The sequence below is a fragment of the Marmota marmota genome, unplaced genomic scaffold (assembly GCF_001458135.2).
Source record: "Marmota marmota marmota unplaced genomic scaffold, marMar, whole genome shotgun sequence".
Taxonomy (NCBI): Eukaryota; Metazoa; Chordata; class Mammalia; order Rodentia; family Sciuridae; genus Marmota; species Marmota marmota.
The window spans coordinates 7,916,696-7,942,940 of NW_026000019.1; the positions used below are offsets into that span (position 1 = coordinate 7,916,696).

Below are 26,245 nucleotides of genomic sequence, written 5' to 3' on the forward strand. Positions count from 1 at the left end.
ATGTTCCAACTCATCCTACTTTCCACCCTTAGGTTAATCATCATAAAATTCCAATTTCATGATATCATTTGTCTGCTGGAAACCCTCCACTGATTCTCTATGTCCTATCATCCAGTCTTAAATTCTCCCCTAAAGCCCTCCTAAGGGGCGTTTAATATCTGTCCCTTCCGATCAGATCACTCCAATCACTCAAATGTGCTCATTTGCATTCTATTTCATTTATTTCTCTGTTGATTCCAGGATACACCAATATGTTCATAACCCGATCTTCTATAATATACACAATTTGTTGATGAGATCTTATGTCATCAATCCTTATTTCCTTGTCTGAATAATATCAACAGCCTCAAAAAAATCAAATATTAATGCATTTTGAAAATGTGAGTTTTCCATATATTTAAAGAGTATTATCGTAATCATTATTAGTCTTGAGAGCAGCTTATTCACAGTATGATAGAAAGAAAACCAGATGTGCTGTCAGAATCCTGACTCCTCCTGGCTGGGAGATGGTGGCTTGTTTCACTTCATGAATTTGAGTTTCTATTTCTTAATCTATGCAGTACATATAAAAACTCCATCACATTTACAGCAGTTTATTCGTTCTCTTACTAAAAATGTCCTAAATACACACAATTTGGCCAATGCTTACAAGGCAATTATAATGATTTAAATGAAACAAATGCACATACACGGCTGTGTTCTAGACCTGAATAAGCTCACTGGGGAAGCAATATAAATGGAAACAAATCCATAGAATACACCAGAGGCAGTATTCTTATTAGAAGAATGTACTAAGTACTAAAAGCTTTAACTATATGAGTGGAAGTCAAGAAGGATAATTTTTTTTTTTTTTTTTTGAGGCACAGGGGATCTAACCCAGGGTCTTATGCATGCTAGGCAAGCACCACTGAGCCACATCCCCAGCCCCAAGAATAATGATGGCATTTGAGAGGTCTCTATTGAATAAAGTTTAGGGTCAAGAGAACTAAGAGATCTATAAGGCTTGTAAGAGAACACAGTAGAGAGTGGAATACTATATAAAGCCTCCTTACCTTAAACGGAGGGCTAGTATCGCTTGGCCTTGCAGAAAAGTCAAAGGAGATGATGAGATCAACGCCCCTCTGAGGTCTCAAGATCAAGGGGTATGGCAGGTTAAATGTGAGCCCACTGTCCACTACATGAATCTTTTTACTTTTTACATCCAATGGCTCATATATTTGCTCAAATTCATCTGGATCTTAAGAAAAAAAAAACATAAGAATAAATTAAGTGATCATTTGACATTATTTAAGATACAAAAACATTTGTTTTAAATTTGAAAACAGAATTCCCTATGTTTTTCCTTTGGGGTTGGAAGACAATAGAGCTGGGTATGATTCTAACTTTGACAAATGTACAATTTAATTATCATCTTTAAATCTTAAATCCCTTCATCCGCAACATCAGAATAAGAGTAATTACCAAATAAGGTTGCTGAGAGGATTCAGTGGGACAATGCATGATACGAACTCAGCCCAGTCGCTGCCTTGACCCTAAGCTATGACCTCTTTCACTGCTTTATGTCCCATTACAGAGGTTTTTACTGGTTTCAAAACATTTCCCCATATATGATCTTGTTTAATTGTTTTAACAGACAGGTGAGGGAGGGAACATCTATAAATGGAGGGCAAAGTGTTTAAAAGTCACCTCTAGGGTGACAAAACTGGGGAGTGGCAGTTCAAGCAATTCCCACTGTGCCACAGGTGGAGCGCATATCCCACTACAACATCAGAGTCCAAGAAAGCAGCCCAAGAAAGAGTTCAAGAAAGTAGCCCCGCCAACCCACTTGACAAATATGTATTTTCTACCACTATTCAGGCACAATTCTGGGCACTGAATGGATTAGACACAACTCTGCTCTGCTGGAGCTTATTTTCTAAGTACACTTCCAATAAATCAGTAAATAAATATGTTGGCAAGATAATTCAGATGGACACAAATATAGCAATGAAAATAACAGACAGAAATATACTAATAAGTAGCCAGTTAGACATTCAGGAGAGCGCTCTCTGAGAAGAAAACCTTGAGCAGAAGTGAGAAAAATGATACAGAACTGGTCAACTAAAGATTAGGGGGCAGCATGGGGAGGGAAGACCTAGTGGCTAGAATAGAAAGAGAATGAATGGAGATGATCAGGGATCTCAGAAGCATCAAGATCTAAGGATTGTTAACTTTGTGGGGAAAAAAATTAATACTGATACTACGCTATTCTTCACATATAAATGTGGTAGTCCTAATTCAATTCCTGGAGGAAAAAATGATTTGAACCAAATGATTTGATTTGAACCAAATGAAATGCCAGGCATCTGCTTTGCTATCTCCTTGTTCACACATTGTTCCCACATGTCTGTAAAGAAGGCCAGCCAACCTCCAGACAGCCTACTACAGGAGAACAGAGACACTCACATCAGACACTAGTCTGCTTTTAAAGTACTATATTTGAAGCACCTTTAAGAAGCATTTAAACTCAACAGAGCATCCCATCTCAAGGTGAAGAGGGAGACAGAGTTGTCAATTTTTCCAAATGTATTTGAACTTAGACCCAATTTATTGCATAACAGTTACTCAAAAATCAGAGAGTTGAATAAATGCCACCATGAAAGAACATTCTCTTATAATTTAAAACATACAAATTTCCAAAAGTGTGAATGAGTTAATCAGATTTTCTGATAGGTATGAAAACATAACTGTGTTTTATAATTATGTGACATTTACAAAAAGTCATTCAGCTGTGGGTATTTGTGATTGTCATTTTATAAATACATCGAACAGACTCAATTTACAATGTCTAAATATTTGGATGCCTGTGTTTTGAACACTAGCCTAAATTAACTCATGCCTTGATTTCTTATTCCAGCTGGTGTGTGTCACTGTAAATAATATAAACACAAAAAGTAAACAGGAAAGAAGTCATGTAACCAATAAATGGCTACTCTGAAATCAGATTCTACAGATCTTAAATTATTTTGCAATAAACTAATGAGGGGAATTTTATCATCTTATAATTTATCTTATTTTCTGCAAGGTGAAGTAATAGGCACAAAATAGCACACTTTTTTCCACTTAGGTTGAGAGACTGTTTTAAGGCATTCAAATTTTAAATTTGTAGAAGCAATCACCAGAGGGTAAACTAAAATATAATATTTGTTCATCAAAATGTCTAGATTAATTTTTCAAAGTCTCTATTTTTTTGAATGGGGCTATGTAAAAGTAAATATTTTAATTTGGCATTTTAGGTGTATAATAAATAGGAATTTTAATGAAAACTTTTTGAACTGAAATGATGTTTGTAATAAATCTTTTAATTTTAATTCCAAACATATGATCATTCTAAAACTTGAAAATGACAGAAGGAGATAAACAGGATTTATCTTAGGAAAGAACTTTCTGAAAAAGCACTAATCATTCAACTAACTTGGTCTAAAATGCAATTATTTTGAGCAATTTTGGTATGTAAACAATAAAGCTGAGTGGATTTATTACTGAACTGACTAATTTTCTTTTTTTTACCAAAATTAGTACCCCATATACATATGGCGTATATATACATATATATATATATATATATACACACACACACACACACACACACACACACATACATATATATATTCAATTGAATAAATATGAAATGAGTAAAACGTAATTTTAATGAGGTACACATTAAGAAATTCAAATTGCTTTCCAAATACCATTGATTTAAAATAATTTTAGTTAGAACATTTCAAAATATATAAAAAATAAATTTTTAGTCTATATAATACTGTCATTTAAGATGACTGAAATTTTATATTTTCTTCTATTATTTTATGAAAATTGCTCATAACTATTCTTTCAAAAGGCATCAAATGAAAAAAGTGTCCGACAAGATGATGGACAACTATTATTCTCCAAACCCTATATATAAAGAAAAATATCTATATTCTACCCATATTCTTGGTTTGCAGCTTTATTCTCAATTAAGGTAGCTGTATCCCTGCTGGCTTACACCTCCATCGGGATCAGCACTGCTGGTTTTAGTTTTACTTAATTTTTCTATCATTGTTAAACAAAGCATAAATGTCCATCCATGAATCAAAACTTCAAGGAAGGTTGGACAAATGATTATAATCTTAATAAGAGCAAGGATTACATCTGTCTTGTTGACTATTGGATCCTAAGGGCCAAACACAATGTACTTTCTTGTAAATACTGTGTGAATACAAGAATGAAGGAAGGAAAGAAAGAAGATGAAAATGTAGAACAAGGGCTGTGGCGAGGGGAGGGGCAGGGGTAGCTCAGTGGTACAGAGCGTTTGCCTCAAACATGTGAGGCACTGGGTTTGATCCTCAGCACCACATAAAAATAAATTAATAAACAAAGATATTGTGTCCATCCACAAGTAAAAAAAAAATTTTTTAATGTAGAACAATTTAAGTGAAAGTGAGAAAACTAACAAAGCACACTCCCTAAGGTTGCCATATTTGGCTAATGAAGATGCAAGATGCCCAATTTAATCTTCATTTCAGATAAGCAATGAATAATTGCTTAATCTAAGTATGTCCCAAGTGTTGTAAGTACTGCACATGTATTATTTGTATACAGTATACATATTGTTTTAAATTAAAATTTTACTGGGAATTCTGCTTTTTTAGCCGATACTCCTAATGGTACCAAATCCACATAAAATATTGCACAACTACCAGGAAGTTGTTAAAATGTGGAGTGCAGAACTCATGCTGTGCAACCATAGAGGAGTGATGTTGGCAAAGTGATCACGTAAGGCAGATGCAATAAACTCTACAGAAAGAAAACTTCCATCCTTACATCAGCAAGACAATGACTAACAAAACCAAAGGGGATGATGTGTAACAGAAGGGAAAGGCTTAGGAACAAGGCCAAGAGACCGTTGTCCCAATCCCAGATCTGCTGAGCCATTTTAGACAAAAAGGATGGAATTATTTCCTTGGGTCTTCCTTTTTTTATAGAGGAAAATAACTGGACTCTTTATAGATTTCAATGCTCTGAGAGAATAATTTGGTTTTAAAACCCAACATCATTTACCTATAAAGCATAATTTTCTAGGGAAAAAACAAACACTTTTAATTGGTATTGCAATGTTACAATCATGTGCCACAGAACAAGAAAAGTAATGTTACTGGTTCCATATATTTTTTTTTTTTTAAAGAGAGAGAGAGAGGAGAGAGAGAGAGAATTTTTAAATATTTATTTTTCAGTTCTCGGCAGACACAACATCTTTATTTTATTTTTATGTGGTGCTGAGGATTGAACCCAGTGCCCCGCGCATGCCAGGGGAGCACGTTACCACTTAAGCCACATTCCCAGCCCCTATGTATTTTTAATTTGGATGAATTTTTAGAGTATACATTCACTTTATCACAAGTGGACCTTTTTTATAATTAGTACGAAAATTCGTATTACAGGTCTATAGTTGGACATGCCTCACATCCTAGAGTTTAACACTATAAACATAATACAAAATATGGTGAGTTTGTACTCATCTGGTTCAAACAACAGGGGTCCCTTTTGTAATCCCTTTAAAGCCCAGACAACAAATCTACAAAAAAAAAAAAAAAAATCCTAATATCATCTCTTAATTCTCACAAATATTTTATAGATATGACACAAACAAAGGGTAGTAAAAAGGGTTTTGAAACATTCCATTTAGGTTTTTACAGAATCCTAGCCAATGTCCCTAAGGCAGAAATGATTGAGGAATGACATTTGGACAATTCAGGGAAAGATGACAATATTACAAAGTAGAAAAATTTGAGATGGCCATCAGGAGAAAGACTAATATATTTATTAGTCAGCTAAGAAAATTTACCTTTTAGTCTATAACAGAAGTGAAGGATGTGGAGAACTATTCTTGGGGATTTGGCTAAGTGACAAACCTGAAAGTGACTGCCTTCTTCCTGGCTTTAAATGTTTCCTAATCTTCCTGAAAGTGGCAGAGACAGACTCTGGCTGTCCTGCAGACACTGGCCAACTCAGCTCCTTCCCCATCCTGTGCTGCAGGTGCTCCTGCTCCTCAGGAGGGCACCAGGATCAGAGCAGAGGTTACCACATTCCCACAGGCTCCAGCTCCTGAGACCCAGCCAAGGAGGAACACCCCCATGTTTGGAAGGAGGAAATGAGGCACAGGCCATGTTTCTGCTCTTCCTGTTGCCAGGCACAGTGGGGGAGGCATGGCTCCAAAGTGTTTTTTGGAGTCACTCCAGGAAGCTGAGCCCAAAGCTTGCTCCTTGAATCCCTGGAAAAATTTTATAAGCACCTAATTCCCACTTTAAGTCCCTTGTAGTTATCAAGATAGAGGGTTTCCAATTTTCTGCCAGTGAACCCTGACCAGTACAAACATATCCAAGGTCTTGCTCCATATTTCAATGACTAGGCTACTTCCTGTCTGATGTAATTTTCTTCTTCAAAACAAACAAATACTGCAGTTTAAAGCCCTTCACACATTAAATGCATGTTCTTGTAACTGAGTATAAATAAGTGTTAATGATTCTCTCTACAGGAAAAAAAAAAAAAAGTTCCCCTGAGTTAGTTTGCACTGATTATGTTTTGCAAACTTACCTGCTACAGCTGCATCCAGTTCATCATCATCATCAAAGGATTCCTGCATGGTAAAGTCTCTTAGAGGAGACAGTGGGTAAGATGTATTGAGATTCAAGCCCAACATGAAGTTGTGCACCTTCCCAGCACGGCCTTCTCTGGTATTGAATAAAGCTGAATCACTCACCAAGGCCATTATCATACGATGCACCCAACTTGCTTGGTTATCATTGTGATACTCCCTTTCAGCATCTTCATTTTCAGTACCTAAGGGAAAAAGAAAAGATCATCACACACACTCCACAATGCCCTTTTAAAAAAGAGATCTTCCTAGCAGCTCAGGAGACTGAGCCAGGAGAATCACAAGTTCAAAGGTAGTCTCAGCAAAAACTTAGCAAGGCCCTAGGCAACTTAGTGACACTCTTTCTCAAAACTAAAATTAAAAAAGGGCTGGGGATATGGCTCTGTGGTTAAGCACCCTGGGTTCAATCCTCTGTACCAAAAATAAAAAGAGATCCTTTCTGGCTGATCAGATGTTAACATGAAAAATAAAGCTCTATGGCTTTTGATTTAACATATTTTTTTGTATAAATCAATGTAGTAAATAATCACTTTTGTTCTTAAAATGTTCTTAGTTACCTTTTACCTGCAAGCAGGGTAAAAGTTGTATTCCTGACAGTAACACTTGGTCTATTCTTAAATTTCCAGGTGAACTTCTTCAATTTTCCCCCTTATCCTCTCTCACAGTATTTTCTTCCATTACCCTGGCTTCACACAGATACATACACACATATGTGCATGCATGCACACACACACACACACACACACACACCACAATTCATATGCACAGTAGCTATCCTATCCTCTGTAGTTCTTAATTTTTCTTAAGAATCTTTATTCTGTTTAAAAAACAGTAAGGATTATGGAAATTGAAGAGAATGAACTACAGGATTTAACATACACTTGTTCTTCAATAAACGTTCTTATGAATCAGCCAATGACCTGTCATTTCATCCGCGCTTACAAAGTTTGAGGACTTAAGACTCTGTAATTTAAACAAATGCCTTAAGTTGGTTTAAAATTCAGCAATGATCCAAAGAAGCAATTTTAAGGGACTCTTTCCTGAAAACCTATGCACACATCACAGCTGCAGGGAAGCTATATTGGGTTCTCACTTGAAGCACCAGAACTAGAATCAGATTGCCTGGTCCCAATTCTCTCTCCACTATTGACTACTCACCTGCACTTCCCTTTTTCCATTTCCTTATCAGTAAGCCATGTAAGGTTGTCATGAGGATTATGCACCATGTAAAGTTCCTAGAGTGCATGGCCATATTAAATTCCTGATAAACACTACTAGCTAATAGTAGAACAATTACAGCAGCAGCTGCAGCTCAATCACCATTATCAGTAGTATTGATTCATAATAAAAATCAAAGAACACTTCATGGTAGAGTATAACTGCACCTTCCTAAATACCTTCTGTCATGATTTCCAGGAACTCTGTGTTTAAGTATATAACCTTATATAAAACTCTGGGTGTATGTTTTAAATGAAAGGAGAATCTACATTCGAATGTTAGAATTTTTTATAAATGTATATTAAACACAATAAAGCCATAGTAAATACTGAATTTTTTTATCTTTGTGAAGATTAAGCTGAAGATTAAGCTGAGATGAGGAAATGAAGGGATCTTCCTTTTGGTAGCCAATCCAGGTGACTACGTATTCATTAAAAGCACATATATTATTTTCTACTCCCACACTTTTCTAATGCCAAATATGACAAAGAAAATATTTCACCAAAACAAATTAGGTTTTACATGATTTATATCTCAAGTTACACAGGATATGAATAAGATACTCAGTTATTTCCAAAGATTTAGGGCTTCTTATTATTCATATTATTCTCCTTTAGTACAGCCTGACTTCTGTACCAGCAGAGAATCTACATTCTTTATAATACATTTGCAAATGGCAAAACTTGTGAGACAAACCCAGCAGTCAACAGATATGTATTTATTGCTTATAAGCTATTATATTAAATACAAGCTTCTATTTACTTAGTTCTTTACAACTTAAAAGCATTTTTGTAGGCATTTGTTACTTTGATGATGATTATAATTAGTTTTGTAAGAGCAAGTAGATGATTCCACTATATACTCGAAGGAACTCAGGTTAGGAATGCCCCTTGTTCAAAATCATATGAGTAAAAATTAAGGATCCTCAAGAGAATAAAAAAGAGAAAACTAGGAGAAATTATTTGAAAAAAAAATTATATCTGGTAAAGGATGATTATTCAAAATATACAAAAAAAATTGAAACTCAACACTAAAAAAAAAAAAAAAACCTGATTTTTAAAAATGGGCCAACAAACAAACTGAACAGACATCTCTTCAAAGGAGATACGCAGATGGTAAGTAAGTACATGAAAAGCTGCTCCACATTACGTGACATCAGGGAAATGCAAATCAATACAGTGAGACACCACTGCTTGTCTATCAGAAGGGCTCAAATCCAAAACACTGATAGCACCAAATGCTGGCCAGGAGGCAGAGCCACAAGAACTCTCATGCATCAATGGTAAAAACACAAAATGGTACAGACACATTCGAATACGGTTGAACAATGTTTCTAAATACACTCTGACCCTGTGATTCCGAAATCGTGCTCCTTGGATTTACCCAGGTGACTTGAAAAATTTATGTTCAGATGAAAACCTGAACATAGATGGGTATAGTGGTTTTATTCATAATATCTCAAACTTGGAAGCAATCAAGAAATCTTTCAGTAGGTAAAGGGATAAATAAGCTGATACATTCAGATAAGGAATATTATTCAACACTAAAAAGAAAGGAGCTATCGAACCCATGAAAAGACAGAGAGGGACCTGAACATGATAAGACAATGTGAAAGAAGCCAATCTGAAAAAGCTACCCCTGTATGATTCCCAGCTACTTTCAAGCCTGGAAATGGCAAAACCATGACATTTGTAGTATGACTAGTGCTCACGAGTGCTTAGAAGAAGAGATGAAAAGGCATGTTAACATCCACAGTCATTTAAAGGAATATCAAAGGCTAATAAGAGAACCTCAAAAAACATCCTAAATATCATCCTCTAATCCCTAATACTACTAACACCAAAGCGGCGGTGTTTAAAGAGTTCTCGAACTTCTCAGCCTTAAAAACCAGCAAGAACTGCAGAGATGATCAAATGTACTGACGGCCAACTATAGTAATTTACTTAATAATTGACAAACCAATGTCATGTCTCCTAGGTTGTCCCTAGATCAATACATAATTAATTGTCAAAATACCAGGCATATAATGTCTATTCCTTTGGCACTACCTATCTTCCTTCATTAAAAGGAAATTCAAAGGACTGGGGCTGTGGCTCAGTGGTAGAGCGTTTCCCTTGCATGTGTGAGGCACTGGGTTCCATCCTCAGCACCACATATAAATAAAAAAGATATTGTGTCCATCTATAACTAAAACACAATTAAAAAAAAAAAGGAAATTCAAAATAAAAGCCTTCAACAACTAAGGATACATAAAATTAAAAATTTTAAATGAAGGAGCTAGGAAAAGGCTCATTCTTCTGAGGCCTCGGTTCTTGCCTAATGAGAGGCTGCTGTATTTGGGTAAATCACTAGCTGCTTGAAGTGGCAGGACAATGGGTAAGTCAGGACTGAAATCTGGTTGCACTCTACTATCCACACCCAGTGCCTGATCACAACTTTGCAGGGAAGGACTTCCCCTTTTTCATGTTCACAAGCCACCCCACACTAGCCACACCATGGCCCAAGCATCTCACTTTTTGGAGAAGGCACCTTTTCTCTAATTGGCACAAACTCATCTTCTGAGGAAGTAATAGCCTCATTATGAAAAGAAAATTTCAATTTTAGTGATAATTAGGCAAGGATAAAACAGGTTATTCCTATATATACACCTTTCTTGGAGAATTCTTTAAGACTTGAAGATACCAAATGCTTTTGAACAAGAAAGCATTTGATATCTTCTAAAATCTACATGGTCATATGCAAAATGTAATGGGACAGGATCATCCAGTTGCTATAAAGTCTTCTCTTTGGTTTTTTTTTTTTTGTTTTGTTTTGTTTTTGGTTGGGTTTGCCTTTGCTTATTTATTTTTATTATTGAGAACATTTTTATAGTTATTAAAAAATTATGTTAAAATGTAAAGTCTCTCCATTTTACCACAGAACAACAAAAGATTACATTGCAACATGTATGTTCACTTTATCCTTGCTCCAAATCCATCAATGACCATTATGATCCACATCAAACTGAAAACTACCTTGGCACAATGTTAAAGAGCTCAGATACTCCCAAGCCCTGTGTGCAACATGTGCAACAAATTCTTGATAATCTTGTCCCACTTCATCACAGATTTATTCCTAAGAGGCAAGGGGTTGGCCATGGTGTAAGGCCTGAGAATGGAATGAAAGTATAATTTTTCAATGTTACTTACTAAAATTTTAAAAGATAAAATTTTAATTTCAAAGTCATCTAAAAATTTTCCTAAATTGTAGTATCCATGCTGATCAGACTACCACCCCCAATTTGCTCAAATGAAATGGTTTTGAGGGATTAAAAAGAAAGAAGGGGATATCTATCTGCTGCCTATTCTAGGAAGGATGCAATATTCAATCCTCTCAAGAGGAAGTGACAACCCTGCACTCCACTGCTTCCACCACCAGCAGCTTAAGAGGGAGACAATCGGACAAAGCCTCCAAGTCCTCTTCTTAGGATGTCTGTCAGGGACACTTCAACTCCCTTACCTTTGGGTTCCTGTGATTCGTCATCACTATCCGAGCTATCATTACTCACAATATGCTTTGCTGTGATATTTTCTGTGAAAAGAAAACAAAACAATTGAAGCATCATCTCAGGGATCAAAATTCACAATTAAATTTATTATAAAGAAGTAAACTAAACAAAAGCACAGAACAAGATCTAAAAGATCTATGCATAAATTTAGACTGATTGTTAATCTAGATTTATTAGGTTAACTAGCATTTCCTAATTCTCACTGGAAAACAAAAATCTCCCAGGACATTAAAATTAAATTAGGCTAAATGGATTCATTCCTAATTTTAAAGGGAGAATTTTTATTTGTTAATCTTGATGTTAATAATAATAAATCCTTGACTGTATCACTAAATGGTGTTCATGAAAAGGGATAAAACCAAAATATACTAGGGGACTAGAAAAACAGTCTCCACAGAACGAATAAAAGATTCCAATATATATTATCATCGGATTTTTACTAATACTGAAAAATCATCTGTTAAAATGAAATGCACCTTTTGATATCAAGAATTGGTGCTTCCTTGATCTAGAAAAAAAAATAGTCTGAAGTAGTAGAATGGAAGAACCATTGGAGAACAAAGAGATTGGTTAAATTTTGATAAATCAGGTAAGTGTTTCTAAACTTGACCTGTTTGTGATCCCGTAAAGTTGGTGAGCTCATCTGCTCACTTGCGATAAGAACTTAGGAGTCATTTTCATTGACTTTATTCCTCAGCTCTGGGCAGAGATCTCTTTAGCCAACCCTAAGTTCCATGAGGATGAAAATCATGTCCTCCTTGCTCATTTCTGCCTAGAGCTTGGTTTGTGCTCCATACATTTTCATTAACTAAATAAATGAACTTGATCAAAATGCAAAAAGATAGTAATAATTATTGGTTCTTCCTTCAGAACTTACTAAAAGACCAGCTATAAAAACTAAAACTAGCAACTTTAAATCATTAATGCAAATTTAGTAAAATCTAGCATAATAACTACTTATTTTTTCAATAGAGCCCAATGATCATTTTCATGATCACCATTTTTTAAAAAATCAAACTTCCTTTAAACATTTATATAAAACCAGTCTTGGTAGTAACTCCCCACCCTTCTGTTACTAATAAGTTAGTAAATAAATGCTTTTTAACTATAAGAAATTAGCTCCCTATTTATACATTCTATTGACAGAACTATTGTTGAGACTTTCAACTCCAAGAAATATAGGCAAGGCATCGGCTTTTCCCATATGACTCTACATGTTAGAATCACAGAAATAGTTTGTGCCCAAATGACTGAGTGTGCAATGAAAAGATCTAGATCTAGATTTTACTTTTACTAGAATGATTTATAGAATTCAGTAAAATAAAATGTTAACAAGCTAATATTATAATTTATTTCACTTTATTACTGTGACAGAAAATAATCTTGTTGTATAAAGGAGAGGGCAAATTAACGACAATCTACTCCAAATGTCACATGCGTTGGGGGTGTGTCTGATGCTACATGTATTTTCTTTCCTTGAACATTTCCTTTAGTCTCTGTTGTACTTTTGTTTGCTGACTTTGGCCATACTTGATGCTCTGATTTAAGAAAACTGTTCACCAAAACATTGCCTTCATTCTAAAGAAGTGTTCATGGCATGAAACGCTAAATATTCTGAACTTTCCATTTTTGTATGTCCACTATAATACATAGCTCTCTTTTCAAAAGCGTAAATTAATTCGCAAAACTCCTTTGATAAAATAAACAATTTCATTTAAAGTTACTAGATTGTGGTACAATTTGCCACAAGGTCTTTCTTCAGAAGGGAGAAAACAAACAGGAAGACAAACCACGGCCCAGCACCCGTCTAACAGGCAGACCTCAGTCAGCCAAGGAGGAAACAGTCACCAGGAGTCCTTGGTGGCCCACAGTGGCCTCTCTGGTTTCATGGCTGGAAACCTTTACACAATCTGAGGTACAGGTAACTAACGTGCATCCTGTGGACCAGTGAATGCCAAGCACACCATATTCCACCTCAGTCTACACAGAAGAAGTAACTAAGCTGCCAGACTCCTGGCCTCAAAGGGACCTTCTCAATAGGGAGTCTTCTCGGACCATTTAGGATAAACTTCTTCCTCTTCCCTGGCCTTCTGCCATGGTCTGCCCATTTCTTGTGTGTTATTTCAGTCCTTTTCTCTTCCTGCCTTAGGAGAATAATAATTATAAACCTGATTTATCTGAATTATTCAATAGAGAAGGAGTTCAGGAAGCAAGCTTCCAAACTTGTAATTCTTCTGTTCACCTTCCTTCCCTCCATCCTCCCTCCCTTCCTTCCTTGTTCAAAATCCTCACATAATTTAGGGAACACTGAGGACTTCCACAAAATTTTGTTCCACAAAAAAGAACAAAACATTCATCCAGGATAAAATGTTTATTAAAATACATCAGGCAAGGTCACTTCATCTCTATACACTTTGCTTTATTGTTTATCATGAGGGGGACACCGCCTGGATTACAGGTCACAGCAGGTTCAGGAGAGCCACTCCCTTCCCACTTGTTACCTGATGAACGCCCAGGGGACAGGAGCAACACCTGCACAAGGTGCCTTTTCTGTTTGTTAGTCTGTTTGTCCTCATTTTTTATGGGAAGATATGTGCCACTAATGGAATTATAAGATCATTTTTCCATTTCTTACTAAGACCCAAAAGTACAAATGATACTCTTAAAGAAAATACTAAGGAACGTAGAAATTGAAATGCACTATATATGAATATCAAGTAAAATATCAAATCAATTCTTGCAGGTGATAACATTTCTTTGATCACATTTGAGTGTTCTAATTAATGTCACAATTATGTTTTTCATATAAAGCTGGGCGCAGTGGCGCACACCTGTAATCCCGGCAGTTTGGGAGATTGAGGGAGGAGGATTACAAATTCAAAGCAAGACACAGCAATGGCAAAGCACTAAGCAACTCAGTAAGACTCTGTCTCTAAATAAAATACAAAATAGGGCTGGGGATGTGGTTCATTTGTTAAGTGCCCCTGGGTTCAATCCCTGGTAGCAAAAAAAAAAAAAGAAAAGGAAGAAAATATATGTTTCTATAGTATTATTCTTATAATAAATGAATACCATTGGTCCTCAATTTTATCTATTTTTCCAGGTTTTCTACATATTATTTTAAATGTATTATGAAGTAATGAGTTAGACTTAAATAAAATCATTAATTTTAGTTTGCTAAAATGATTTAAAATTTTTCTTCCATTTTACTGTAAATTAACATCTCATAAGATGCTAACAGAATTCTAGTGAGTTAGTATTTAAGGGGTAGACAAACTGTCACAAGAATGAATTTTTTTCTTTACATATCATACTACATTCAACTGTTGATAAATATAATCTTTAAAAAGCTACCTTACTTTAAAATAAAAAGATCATTCACTAATAAAAATAGCATTTTTAGAAGTATCATAAGGAAAAGGAATGGATAAGCACTGGTATAAACCATTCTTAGTACCTAACAGTCTTTATGAATTCCACAACTTCGATGTCAGAATAATACTTAAGATATAACTTATATTTGATTATTCAGAAACACTTAGGTAGATTCAACCAAATTATTGATAAATTTAGAATAATTAAAATCCTCATGAAGATTCAATGTTCTGTGTATGTGTGAAAATTATCCATGTAGCACGATTTTGATCAAGGTAAGCATATTTGCACAATACCTAATTCTTCCTCCATGGTAGAACCCTTGTTTTGTGAGCCAGAAACTCCCAAAACTCTGTTGAACAATATAGAAAAGGCACTGCCCCAAACACCTAAAATAAAGCAGAAACAGAATGATTTAAAATATAACTGGATTTAGAAATAGCCAACATAATAAAAGATTTTTATCACTTACCCATTAAGAAATGCAAGGGGTTTTCTTCATATTTCTTCACAACTGTTCCCATAAAAAATTTGCTTCCAAATAAGTCAGGAGCCATAAAAGTACCATATTTAGCCATGCCAATCTCATAGGGACTAAATTCAACCCAATCTGAAAGCATTTTAAAAAGCAAGATATGTCATTAATTGGAAAACACTACAGAACAATTCACATTTCAACAATACTCTGATTATTCTCATTCATTTAATCAAATTAGTAAAATAAAATGTTAACCAAAGGCCCATTTTGTATATGACACTGCGTACAGGTTGAAGAAGAAAAGCCTCTGGATGAACAAGATGCACAATTCAGAGATCCTTTCTTATTTGCACCAAATGAATACCCACTTTCATTTAAAAATTCGGATATCTTTTATAAAGTCTATCTTACTTCTAAAGAATGTGAGAGTGAAAACATATTGAGGGTCACAGACAAGTCAAGATGGCGCCTGGCACTTTGCCAGAGGGAGTGGTTTGTGAAGTAAAGCCAGGGAGCCATTAGGATGATGAAGATTCCTTAATGACCCACTGCTGTATCCAATGATGTTAATTAAGTTAAGCTGTGTATAATTATTAAGATGATGAGGATTCCTTAATGACTGATTGCTGTAACTGGATGATGCTAAATTGAGTCAAGCTGTGTATTCAATAATGTATATATACCTCTACTGTCCTACAATAAAGTGGCTCCCGCTGTATCAACCTTCACAAGTTCCTTGTCACTCCCCCCCCACCCCCGCCCCGCCGTTATTTTGCCCAGCCAGCCTGCGGCAAAAACAACCAACAGGTATAAAAGCTACAAAGGAGACAGGAGAAACTGGAGTCTTTCTGACAGTATAAGCAGTCTATGAAAATGGGAAAAATGTTTTCTAACATTTTCTTTTTTCTTCATCTTCACTTAATTTTGCTTATTAACCATTTATTCTAACTCCCAGAATCACAATGCAAAGTTTCATGCTCATGTCTCAGAAACACATGGTGCCAGGGACAATAAGGGAAGGAGAGGACAGTATGACAGATGTCTCTGGATATTTTTCCTAAAAACATAATGAACCCCACCAGCCAGTCAGAAATTCCACCACACTGGCAGAGGCTCCCGGAAGTATGACGTGTCTACTTTTAGAGCACCCAGGAAGTGAAGCTACAGAAAAAGCAAATGTTTTTCTCTGAGATGTATTTTAAAATGGGGGGTTTTATCCATTGGCCAACACAAATATAAACTAGTACTTTTTAGGTTCTTAATAATAAAAAATGAGAATAGTATTTTACATGACAAATATATATTACCCAATTATAAAAAGTATAACCAATGAGTAAAAGAACATTGCATTTCCAAAAAGCACTAGGTTCATTGTCTTGTCAACTGTCATTGAGAAGTGGACAGCAAACAAGTTATTTAGTATAGTCATGATTTCTTTTTTTTTTTTATCTTATTATTTAAATGAAAAGATACTACAAACTACTTTCATGCAGTATTCTCTACATCAAGAAAATCACCTAGCCTAATACTTTCCTGTATTTTCAAATGTTCTTATGTTAGAGAAAATTATGAAGCTGAAATTGCTTATGACCTTCTTCTCAAGAAAAGCATCGAAACCACAGTGCACAGGACCCAGGAAAGGTCCTAAGAAAGGACACACCTACCTGCAAACATCAACTCCGACACATCAGGTTTGACATGGAGACAGGTAAAAAGTGGCAAAGGACATCGGGCGGCACTGACTTTTTCCTTCAGATTACTCAAAGTAGTGTTCATTCTCTGTCCAAAGAAGAATGGATGAAATGGCTTTAAATATGTGAACAGATAAACATACATAAAAGCTACTTAAAGTAGTACTTTCAATCAATGTGCTCGGGGTTTTCTAAAAATAAACCTTATTACTTCTAGAAACCTATGGGTCCTGAATAAAAATAACAAAAAGAAAGCTCTCTGAAAAACATTATCTGCATTCCCCTCTCAAAAATAAAAATTATAACTCTAGAGACATGTCTCTATTTGAACTGGAAAGTAATTTGGCAACTTTGGAGCCTGAAAAATAATTTGGCAACTTTAGAGACTGGAAAATATTTATCCCCTGGAGCCCCTGACGCAGACTTTTTTCTCTGTCTCCTCTACTTTATCTTCAGAAGAAATGTCACCCTGTGGCTACATGTCAAGTGCGTTTCTTCCTGTGGTCCACTTCCTCTTCTGACTCTTTCCAGGCAATCTTCATTCTTCTTCTACTTTAAAAATGCCACTTGTTTCTTCTATTTTTAAAATCTTATCTAAAGAGATTACCATTCCTGGGAGGCAGGGAATGGACAATAAAAATGTGAATTTTCCAAAGCAAAGGATTATGAAAGCACTTCTCCACACATCAAAACTAATATTTTTAATGAATGAAGAAGCACCATTTAGAAATGCAGGAGAGTTGTCATATCTGTCAGGGAGAACGTACTCAGTAGATGTCGTTGAGAAAATAAGTTGAGCTGAGCGACATCAACCAAATGTCCCGTATTTCACTTTATTCAAAATACTGTGATATAGAGTCTACTTGTATTAAAATGATTGTAGATGGAACTGTGTCTTACGTTGTGAATTAGTGTTTCTCCTATTAACATTCCAAAGACGTCCGTGAAAGTCACAGGCTGGCCAGAGCTTTTCTTCTTCCATAAAGACTCAACGTATCTCTTAACTTTCTGTGGTGTGAGCAGCAAAAGGGGGTTATGGCTAACATTTTTCATTAGCTCTTCATTGATCTCCTCTGGCCCTTTCTCTGGGAAATCTGGGTGAGAATATAAGGTTGACATGTACCTATAAAGAAATCAAAACACAATCTGTAAAGATCAAGAGCATTACCTGATAGTCTCCTAAGAAAACAGGCACTCCTGATCATAAACAATGGTGGGTATATTTGGTTAACTGATTAATCTGATTGAAGATATTAACCTATTTTAGAAAAGAATACATCAATCAGAAAGGAGCTGGTCTACAATGAAAGCAAAGGAAAAGAGTCTCAGAGGAACACTGGATTTCCATGCACAGTCCAGGACAGGGGATGCCCTGCCAGACCTCCTGTCCACTCTCTAGTTGCCAAGAATGAGCATCTTTATCAGACTTTTAGAAACAAATAACACCAAAACATTTGAGTCATGTAAGTAACCAACTCCTCTGGATGCCATAGTAGCAGAGCTATCTGATGACCTGACTTTCTGCTAGGATTATCTACCGGCAGAAAAATGTGCTGTCCACTATTATGAATGGTAAATCTCCTGACTAATGTTTTGGGTTTTTGTTTTGTTTTGTTTTGTAAATTGTTCACTGGCCAAGTTGACAAAACCCAAAACCTTGCCAAAGGTAGACCTCAGAAGTCTTGAGAATATGAATTTGAAAGCAAAATTCCAGAGAAGAATAAAGTATGGTAAGGGATTTCTTGTGAAGCCTCTTGGTCACTACACATTTGGCCTCTTGTGAATCATCACAAGATACTGAAAATCACCATGAGCCTTGTATTTGGTATCTAGACAATATGTATTCAGTTACTGACTTTCCTCATGTGAACCAAAATCTCTAGTACTGCAGAGCTCACAGGGAATAGCAATTGTTCCTTATCTGAATCCATCAATAATTGTGATTTCCTTCAGGAGAAGAACTTTGCTTATTCATTCATTTTTTTAACATCAGTGACCAGCTAATATTCAAGACAAAATGGTTACCCTAAGACTTATCATCTCTTCAGGAAGAGAGAAAACCTAACTTGTTGAGACTCTGCTATGTTCTGAGCACTGTGCTAGCTAATTATTCAGAAACCGCTGTCTCAAAGACCCATAATGGTATCTAGATCTTCCATTTTAAAGACAAGGAAAGAAAGGATTGGTGTATTTTAATAATAGATTCATATTCCCCAATTAATAACAGCAGACTAGAATTCAAAATTTGTCCTCTTCCTGATAGTCTTTATTTTTACATGTATTACACAAGATTTTCATTTTAGTGACCAAACTGTTCTTACCTTCACAATACATTAGAATTTCTCGTTGGATTTAGTGTTTCTTGCAGAAAAATTGAGTATAATGATAAATTTAAAAATGGAGAGTGACAGACCCCAAAAACATGCTGAACAAGAGCAACAACAAAATTCTTGAAAGATCTTTCTAACACAAACTGCATTTATAACTGTACCCATGTGGTAAAGATAAATTGAATAGGTTTACTCTGAACTCAAGCCTAGTATAATCATGAACTCAAGCCTAGTATAATCATCAAATATCTATCTAAGTACAGCTTAGTATACTTGAAAGATACATTATCCATCCATTCCTGTAATTTTTCCAAAGTCTACATGATCATCCACATCAACGGAGATCTAATATTCTGGATACTCATCATTTTCAGTAAACGTACACATTGTTATGATGGCATTTGCTTATATTCAAGGACTTGAATGTTTTTTATAATGAGGAAACGTACATATGAGTAAAATAACCAGACAAAGACTTAATGTCAGTAGAAATCCATTTAGTAACTGAAACAATGTTTTTAAAGCCAAAGTTTCAAGGAAATGGTATGAGCATCCTACTCCTGGAAGTCACCATTCCCTACTGTTCACAGAATGATCTGTACAAATTATTCAAATCTTATTTCCATTATACTAAGATTTCCCTTCTCCATTTATATTTAGCTGGACTTTAAAATGAATTAACCTGTAATTTTACAAGTACGTCTGCCTGGTAGATTGCCTTTAGAAGGTCTCTTCCCTTCTTCCCAACATTAACCACCTCCTTATGGGTTAGATGTTGCCTAGAATCGGAGACTCTGCACTACAGTTTAAGAGGTAGGTCTTTCCACGGGGCCACAAAGCATGCAGATGTCAGCCCGATTCTTTTATTGTTCCTTGCAGAATGACTGCAGTCCACTTCTGCTGTTTGGAGGATGAAGTAAACACACTCATTGTATCCTAACCCTTTTCTTTCTTCCCTGCTCATGCAGCAGCTGACTTAGGAATGCAACAGAAGAGCCTAGACTAATTCAGCCACTGGCATTGGACTAGTGGTCTTTGTCGTTCAACCTTTATGAATATTATGCCTCAGAACCGGCCAGGGTGAGTTGGACATCCTTTCCATAACGACGTTATGGTCACATCCAACACTTGGGTTTTGGCTTTCATGATAGCTAAAAAAGGAAAAATAGGCAACAACTAGTTTTGCTGTGCAACTATTTAATCTTAAATAGCTTTTTCTGCTTCTTTATTTCCTTAGTTCCGTGAGTGCAAGGTTCAGATATAACTGGCTTCTGTGTACATAATGCCATCTAAAGTATAAAAATATGATCCCAATTTTTAACTATGTAGTTCGATCTCTCAACTAACAACTAATTTCCAATTATACCAATCAAGTTTCGAAAAGGTAGGTGTCTTAGATCTAACAGCTTCTGTAACTGATTAGTAAATGAAAGGGTCTTATACTTATTTAATCTATGATTCTGTAAACATCTCCTCTCATTTTTAACATATTTTTCTGATGCAACACCTATCTAAATGCCTCATAAGTGTGCGATTTTAAAAACTAAATGATGGCAGAGAAGAAGAAATCTTCAGTTAAATCTCTGTCTCCAACTCATACAATTCATGTTTGAAGATATCAGTACCTAATCCCCAAGACTTGCTCAATCCGAATATTCAGAGGTATACACTTGGAATTTTTGTGTTTAAAAAATATCAAAGTGATTCTCATACATCAGCTAGAATTTGGAATGACTTGAGAAGATCTTCTACATTTGTGAAGCAAATATCCTGAAACCTTAGAGGAATTTCTACAAGAATTTTCCCCATAAAACGCAGTCACTTATACATGTCCTCATTTAGCCATTCAAAAACCACCCAAGGCAACCGAGGCACTGTGCTAAGTTGGAAGGATTCATTAGGGACCAAGACAAGCTTAGTACCCACTTCAAACAACATGTTCTTTCTACTTATGTCTTGCTTTTTGAGCCTATCCCTATTAATGTGACAACTTCTGTTAAAATTGTTCCTTTTACCATGTTCCAGGAATTCTTCATACTTTTAACTTTGAAAGTTCTTATTCTCAAATTCTATTTTAGTCAATTAGATGGCCTGGGCCCTGCTGTCCATAAATACAGAGATACTCACATTTTGCTCTAGATATAACACCGCCTAGGTTACTATTAACAATTATTATTAATAATAATAATAATGTTATTATTAATAATAATATTATTATGATAAACAATTAATATCCAGTAGCTACTTTAATGCTGCAAGAGAACAGCCCCTGAGGAAGAGAACTGTGCTGAAACCCTCAGAGAACACAGACTGCCATCGTCATTCCCCTAGGTTACTCAAGCCATGTCTCCAGGTTGGCTCACACCTAGATTTAATGAAACACAGGTAACATCCAAAAATAATTACCATAAAGGCAGTATCCAAAAGGGAAGTTTGTACTATCTAGAATTCTATTCTGTGTTCACAAAAAACTTTCTGGGAGGTCCAGGGCTTCTCCTGATATTTCCGTGTTACCTCATTTCTGCTAAATAATGGTCACGTATCAGCAGAATACAAAAACTTATGCCACCCAGAATTGTAATTTGTTTTTCCAAGTCTTTCCGAATTCCTTCCTTTGAACTTTTTATTTTCTCACTATCCTTTTCAAGACAGAATTGTTACCATGAATCATCGGACCACATTTTCTTCTGTCTCATGGACATGTCTCCTCTTTTTATGGCTCACATCTGTGCGTTCTATCTTGCCTCCTGTTTCTGTTTAAATCTTTTTTTTCTTTCTTTCTTTTTTGGAGTACTAAAGATTGAATCCCGGGGTACTTAACCACTGAGCCACATCCACAGACCTTTTTTTTATTTTATTTAGAGACAGGGTCTCGCTAAGCTGCTTAGGGCCTCGCTAAGTTGCTGAGGCTGGCCTCAAACTTGAGATCCTCCTGCCTCAGCCTTCTGGGCTACTGGGATTACAGGGGTGCACCATCATGCCTGGCCACCTGAATCTTTTTTTTTTATATCTGTGATCCTTTTATTTCCTTATCCTTCATCCATCCCTCCACACTAATTCCTTCACTTCAGACTTCTACAAAAATACTCAAGTACCTTCAGTGCTGAAAACAAAACAAATCAAAATCCTTCCTCGATCTCTACACTGTGTTCAAATATTGACTGTGCTTTTCTTCCTTTTCTGACCAAAGTGCTTGAAACAATAGTTCTTTCATGTCCCACATTCTCATTCCCACTTTCTGCACTTTCACCCTGGAACGATTCATTTCTTATCCTTTGCATTTTCACAATCAAAAAGTACACTTATTTACTTTATCAAATGGTTCTTGACAAAATCACTGAAGCTCTCCAAACCCAGTTCTAAACTCTCTTTTAAAAAAACACTATTTGGGTGGGCATGATGGCACATGCCTAAAATCCCAGTGACTCAGGAGGCTGAGGCAGGAGGCTTGCAAGTTCAAGGTCAGCCTCAAAAACTTTGGAAGGCTATAAGTAATTTAGTGAGACCCTGTCTCAAAATTTAAAAAAAAAAAATATAAAAGGGCTGGGATGTGTTTCAGTGGTAAAGTGCCCCTGGGATAAATCTCCAGTACCAAAACAAAACAAAATAAACAAACAACAAAAAAACACAATCTCAAAGCACTTTCCACCCTTGCCTCCTGGGACTTATCCTTTACTTGACTTTCCTCTATGAAATCTCTTTGCAGTGTCATTGTCTATTAAGTTTTGGGGTTCCACAAATTAAACTGTTGTTGGTGGTAGCTAAAGTAGTAGGAGCTGATGAATCACCAAGGGGGATGTCTAGGTAAAGTAAAGCTCAAGGGAGATGCTGGAGGAAAGCCTGCATCAGGGGGAAGGTGCTGTGAGAAGCAAAGAGAATATAGTATAGAGAGCGACCCGAGAGGATGGAAGGGAGCCAAAAAGTCATGACAGGAGCAACTGGGAAGAGGGACAAGTCAATGTGTAACATGCCTCAGCTCCTGTCCCCTGCCCCCCCAAGAAGTCAGGGAAAAGAAGAACTTCAAAGGCACCGTCATATTTGGAAATTAAGTGGTCCTTGAGTGTCAATCTATTGTAAGGATTTAAGGAGTGCCTGTCCCTTAAAGAAATGGAATAGAGAGAGAGAGAGAGAGAGCGCGAAAGAGAGAATCTTTAAGACTTTGAAAGATTGAGCAAAAGTTACTCATACATAAAAGCTGTGTACAGATTTAAAATTCTCTTAATTACATTTCATAGAACTTGTTTTCAGACCCCTCAACAGGAGAATATAAGAAGACACTGCCCCAAATCTGTAACCAAAGCAATTCCTACAGCTCTAATTCAGTCCATGCATACACAATCATACATGTTTGCAGAAAGACCACAAATCATCACTCAATGCCTGGACTTTCTTTATCAGAGAAGTTTAAGAAAGCAAACTTCTTGCAGTACGCCAGGATGGGCAACAGAAATCTAAAATGTTTTGAGTAACAGAAAAACACTCACTGAAAGAATAATAGCAAAATGATTAAGTAGGAAATTTAATGTAAGGGTCCAAGTTTTTCCATCCCAGTACTCGTTAAACAGGCAGGTGCCTGCTCTTTCCTTCAAGGGAAATAATAATGATGGGCTACACCCTTCTTTCATAGGAGGTAAATCATTTTGAGGTACAAATAAAGAAGGTGGCAACCATATCTCTGGGTTACTATTTTTTAACCACGGAATATGGTGCCAAATATTTTAGAAACTATGGATTATTACACGTGGAACTCTATCTGGTCCATGAAGCTGTCCATAAGAAGACTGTGGTTTAGTTGAAAGAACACTGGAATGTACAGGGAGATGAGCTTATGTGCTGGCAATCTTGGACGAATCACTTGGCTTGTGAGTCAAATTTTCTTTAGCTCAAAAATGAAGAAACTCATACCCACCTCACAGGAAGAAATTACACAGATGCTTTAACATTCTAGACATATAAAATAGAATATTATGATACACAAGCATTGCCATGGCTGGGTGACTAAAAAGGTCTTGTAAGCTGGAGTCAGACTTTTTGTAAGAAGGTGGTACTGATTTGAATATCACATCTGAGCAAGAACTTCTATTTGATTTTCAATTGGCTTTTGGGGGCTAGGCAAACCAGAAAGAATGTAGCATCATCTCTGAAATGTTTTACATTTGTTAAAAGGCAAAGCAATAGACATAAATGTTATGCATATAGACGCTGTAATTCTCCACCTAAATGTAGCTGAACTTAAAAACATCAAAGGAAATAATGTCACACTCAAAAACAAATCAGTGAAACATATCATATCTTTGCTTTAAATCATTGTTTTTCTTCTTCTGTATTCTATAGTATCTTGCATTTCCTTCTATTTGCCCTAAAGAAGAAAATGAATACCTAGTGAATCATATAGACTTAGACATGTTTGCAGAAAGACCACAAATCAGCAAATTATAGGAAGATTAAATTAATTATGGGTGGAGTATGTTATTCCACTTCTGTGATATTTATCTAGAATTCTCTTCAGTTGGTCTCTTTTTATGTTTTAACTACATTGTACATTAAAGACAGGCTTAAAAGAAGCAGATGTATGGCAAAGTCCTTACTAGGCATAGAGTTGTCTTTTAAATAAACATGTTGAGTGGACTGTGGTATCAGGCTGGAACATTTCAATAATTTGAAGTTAATGCTCAATTTTCTAAATCCGTTTTCTCTTCTAATGCTTCATTTGGGTGAATTCTACACCTCTAGAACGACAAAACTAAAATCAAACATGCATACTAACCACGTGGAGCCAGAAAGACCAGCAACGTAGGTAGCACAATCCAAAATTCCTGATTCATACAGCGCCTTCATTACACCGGAGAATCCCACCATGGCCCGGAAACCCCCACCGGAACCCAAGATTGCCACCACGGGCACCTGGAAAAGAGACCATGCACAGAGTAAAAATCACAAAGCACATTTCCCTGTAGTCTTGATTTTTATGTCGTACATTCCACGCTTTGTCTTGAAGAAGTACAAGTTCACTTATGCTTTGTAATGCCAGTTTTAAAAGAGAAGAAAATAATATTTTATTTCATGTAAACCAAGAAACAAAGTCAACTGGAAACCAGGTTTTAGTAAGATGATTTACTCTACCAACATACAAAAAACGCTGTATTTGTTCAGCCTTTGTAATCTTTTGCCTGGCTTTTAGGTGCAGTGTTTTATCTGATTCTCTTAAAAATCCCACAAGGTGAGCACAAAACAGTTTTTTGCCCATTTTGTAGATAAAAGTCCTAAAAGGATGGTGCTTCTTGTGTAAGATCTGATGGCTGGTAATCTGCAGTTGAGTAAGCACCGTTCTTTCAAGTTATGTTTACAGAACATTTAACACTTGGTGACAGATCTGATGCTGGGAGGAAAAGAGAGGAAGGAATGTGGTCAGATGGTCAGGGTGTCCAGCTCTGCTCACTAGCAGATGATGATGTCCTTACCCAGAGCAAGGATCCCAGGGCACAAAGCCAGGCTGAGAGGACAAGTGCACTCAGTCTTGGCCCAGCTGAACACAAGACATGATGAATGCACTGTGTTTCTGGTACTCAGAAACTAACCCCCGAGTGCCCACTTCCTACTATGACATATCCATGAATGATTGTTTTACAAGGTTGGAAGGCATTATGCAACTCTGAAATATGGATGGAAAAGTCTGCAGAGGTTGTGTTTTATGAGAGTTAGGTAGACCAGTGAATACTAGGGTGTCTAGGAGCAAATTCCTAACCCCGAATCTTCTCTAACACCAATTGGCCTCAAATCAAAAGACCCTAAGTGTCCAACCCAATCAAACTCGAGACTCAGAACAAAAACACACCTGATCCGTGCAGGGCATCAGGGTAATTTAAATGGCTGTGAGATCAGTACAATGCTCAAACATTGATTTCAAAATCATGAATAAAGTAAAACACA

The 26,245-nt window shown here is 36.2% G+C and overlaps 1 protein-coding gene across 2 annotated transcripts in view; it reads right to left on the bottom strand.

Annotated features, from left to right (window-relative positions):
* Pla2g4a (phospholipase A2 group IVA) overlaps positions 1-26,245 on the bottom strand; it is a 129,557-nt gene that overhangs the window by 20,355 nt on the left and 82,957 nt on the right. For both annotated transcript variants that reach the window (XM_015491688.2, XM_048809822.1), the window contains exons 8-15: positions 25,083-25,219; positions 17,886-18,108; positions 16,959-17,073; positions 15,289-15,426; positions 15,113-15,205; positions 11,393-11,464; positions 6,616-6,861; positions 1,053-1,237 (exon numbers count right to left, since the gene is read on the bottom strand). In XM_015491688.2, the coding sequence (XP_015347174.1) occupies positions 1,053-1,237; positions 6,616-6,861; positions 11,393-11,464; positions 15,113-15,205; positions 15,289-15,426; positions 16,959-17,073; positions 17,886-18,108; positions 25,083-25,219 (1,209 nt within the window). The remainder of the gene's footprint in view (positions 1-1,052; positions 1,238-6,615; positions 6,862-11,392; positions 11,465-15,112; positions 15,206-15,288; positions 15,427-16,958; positions 17,074-17,885; positions 18,109-25,082; positions 25,220-26,245) is intronic.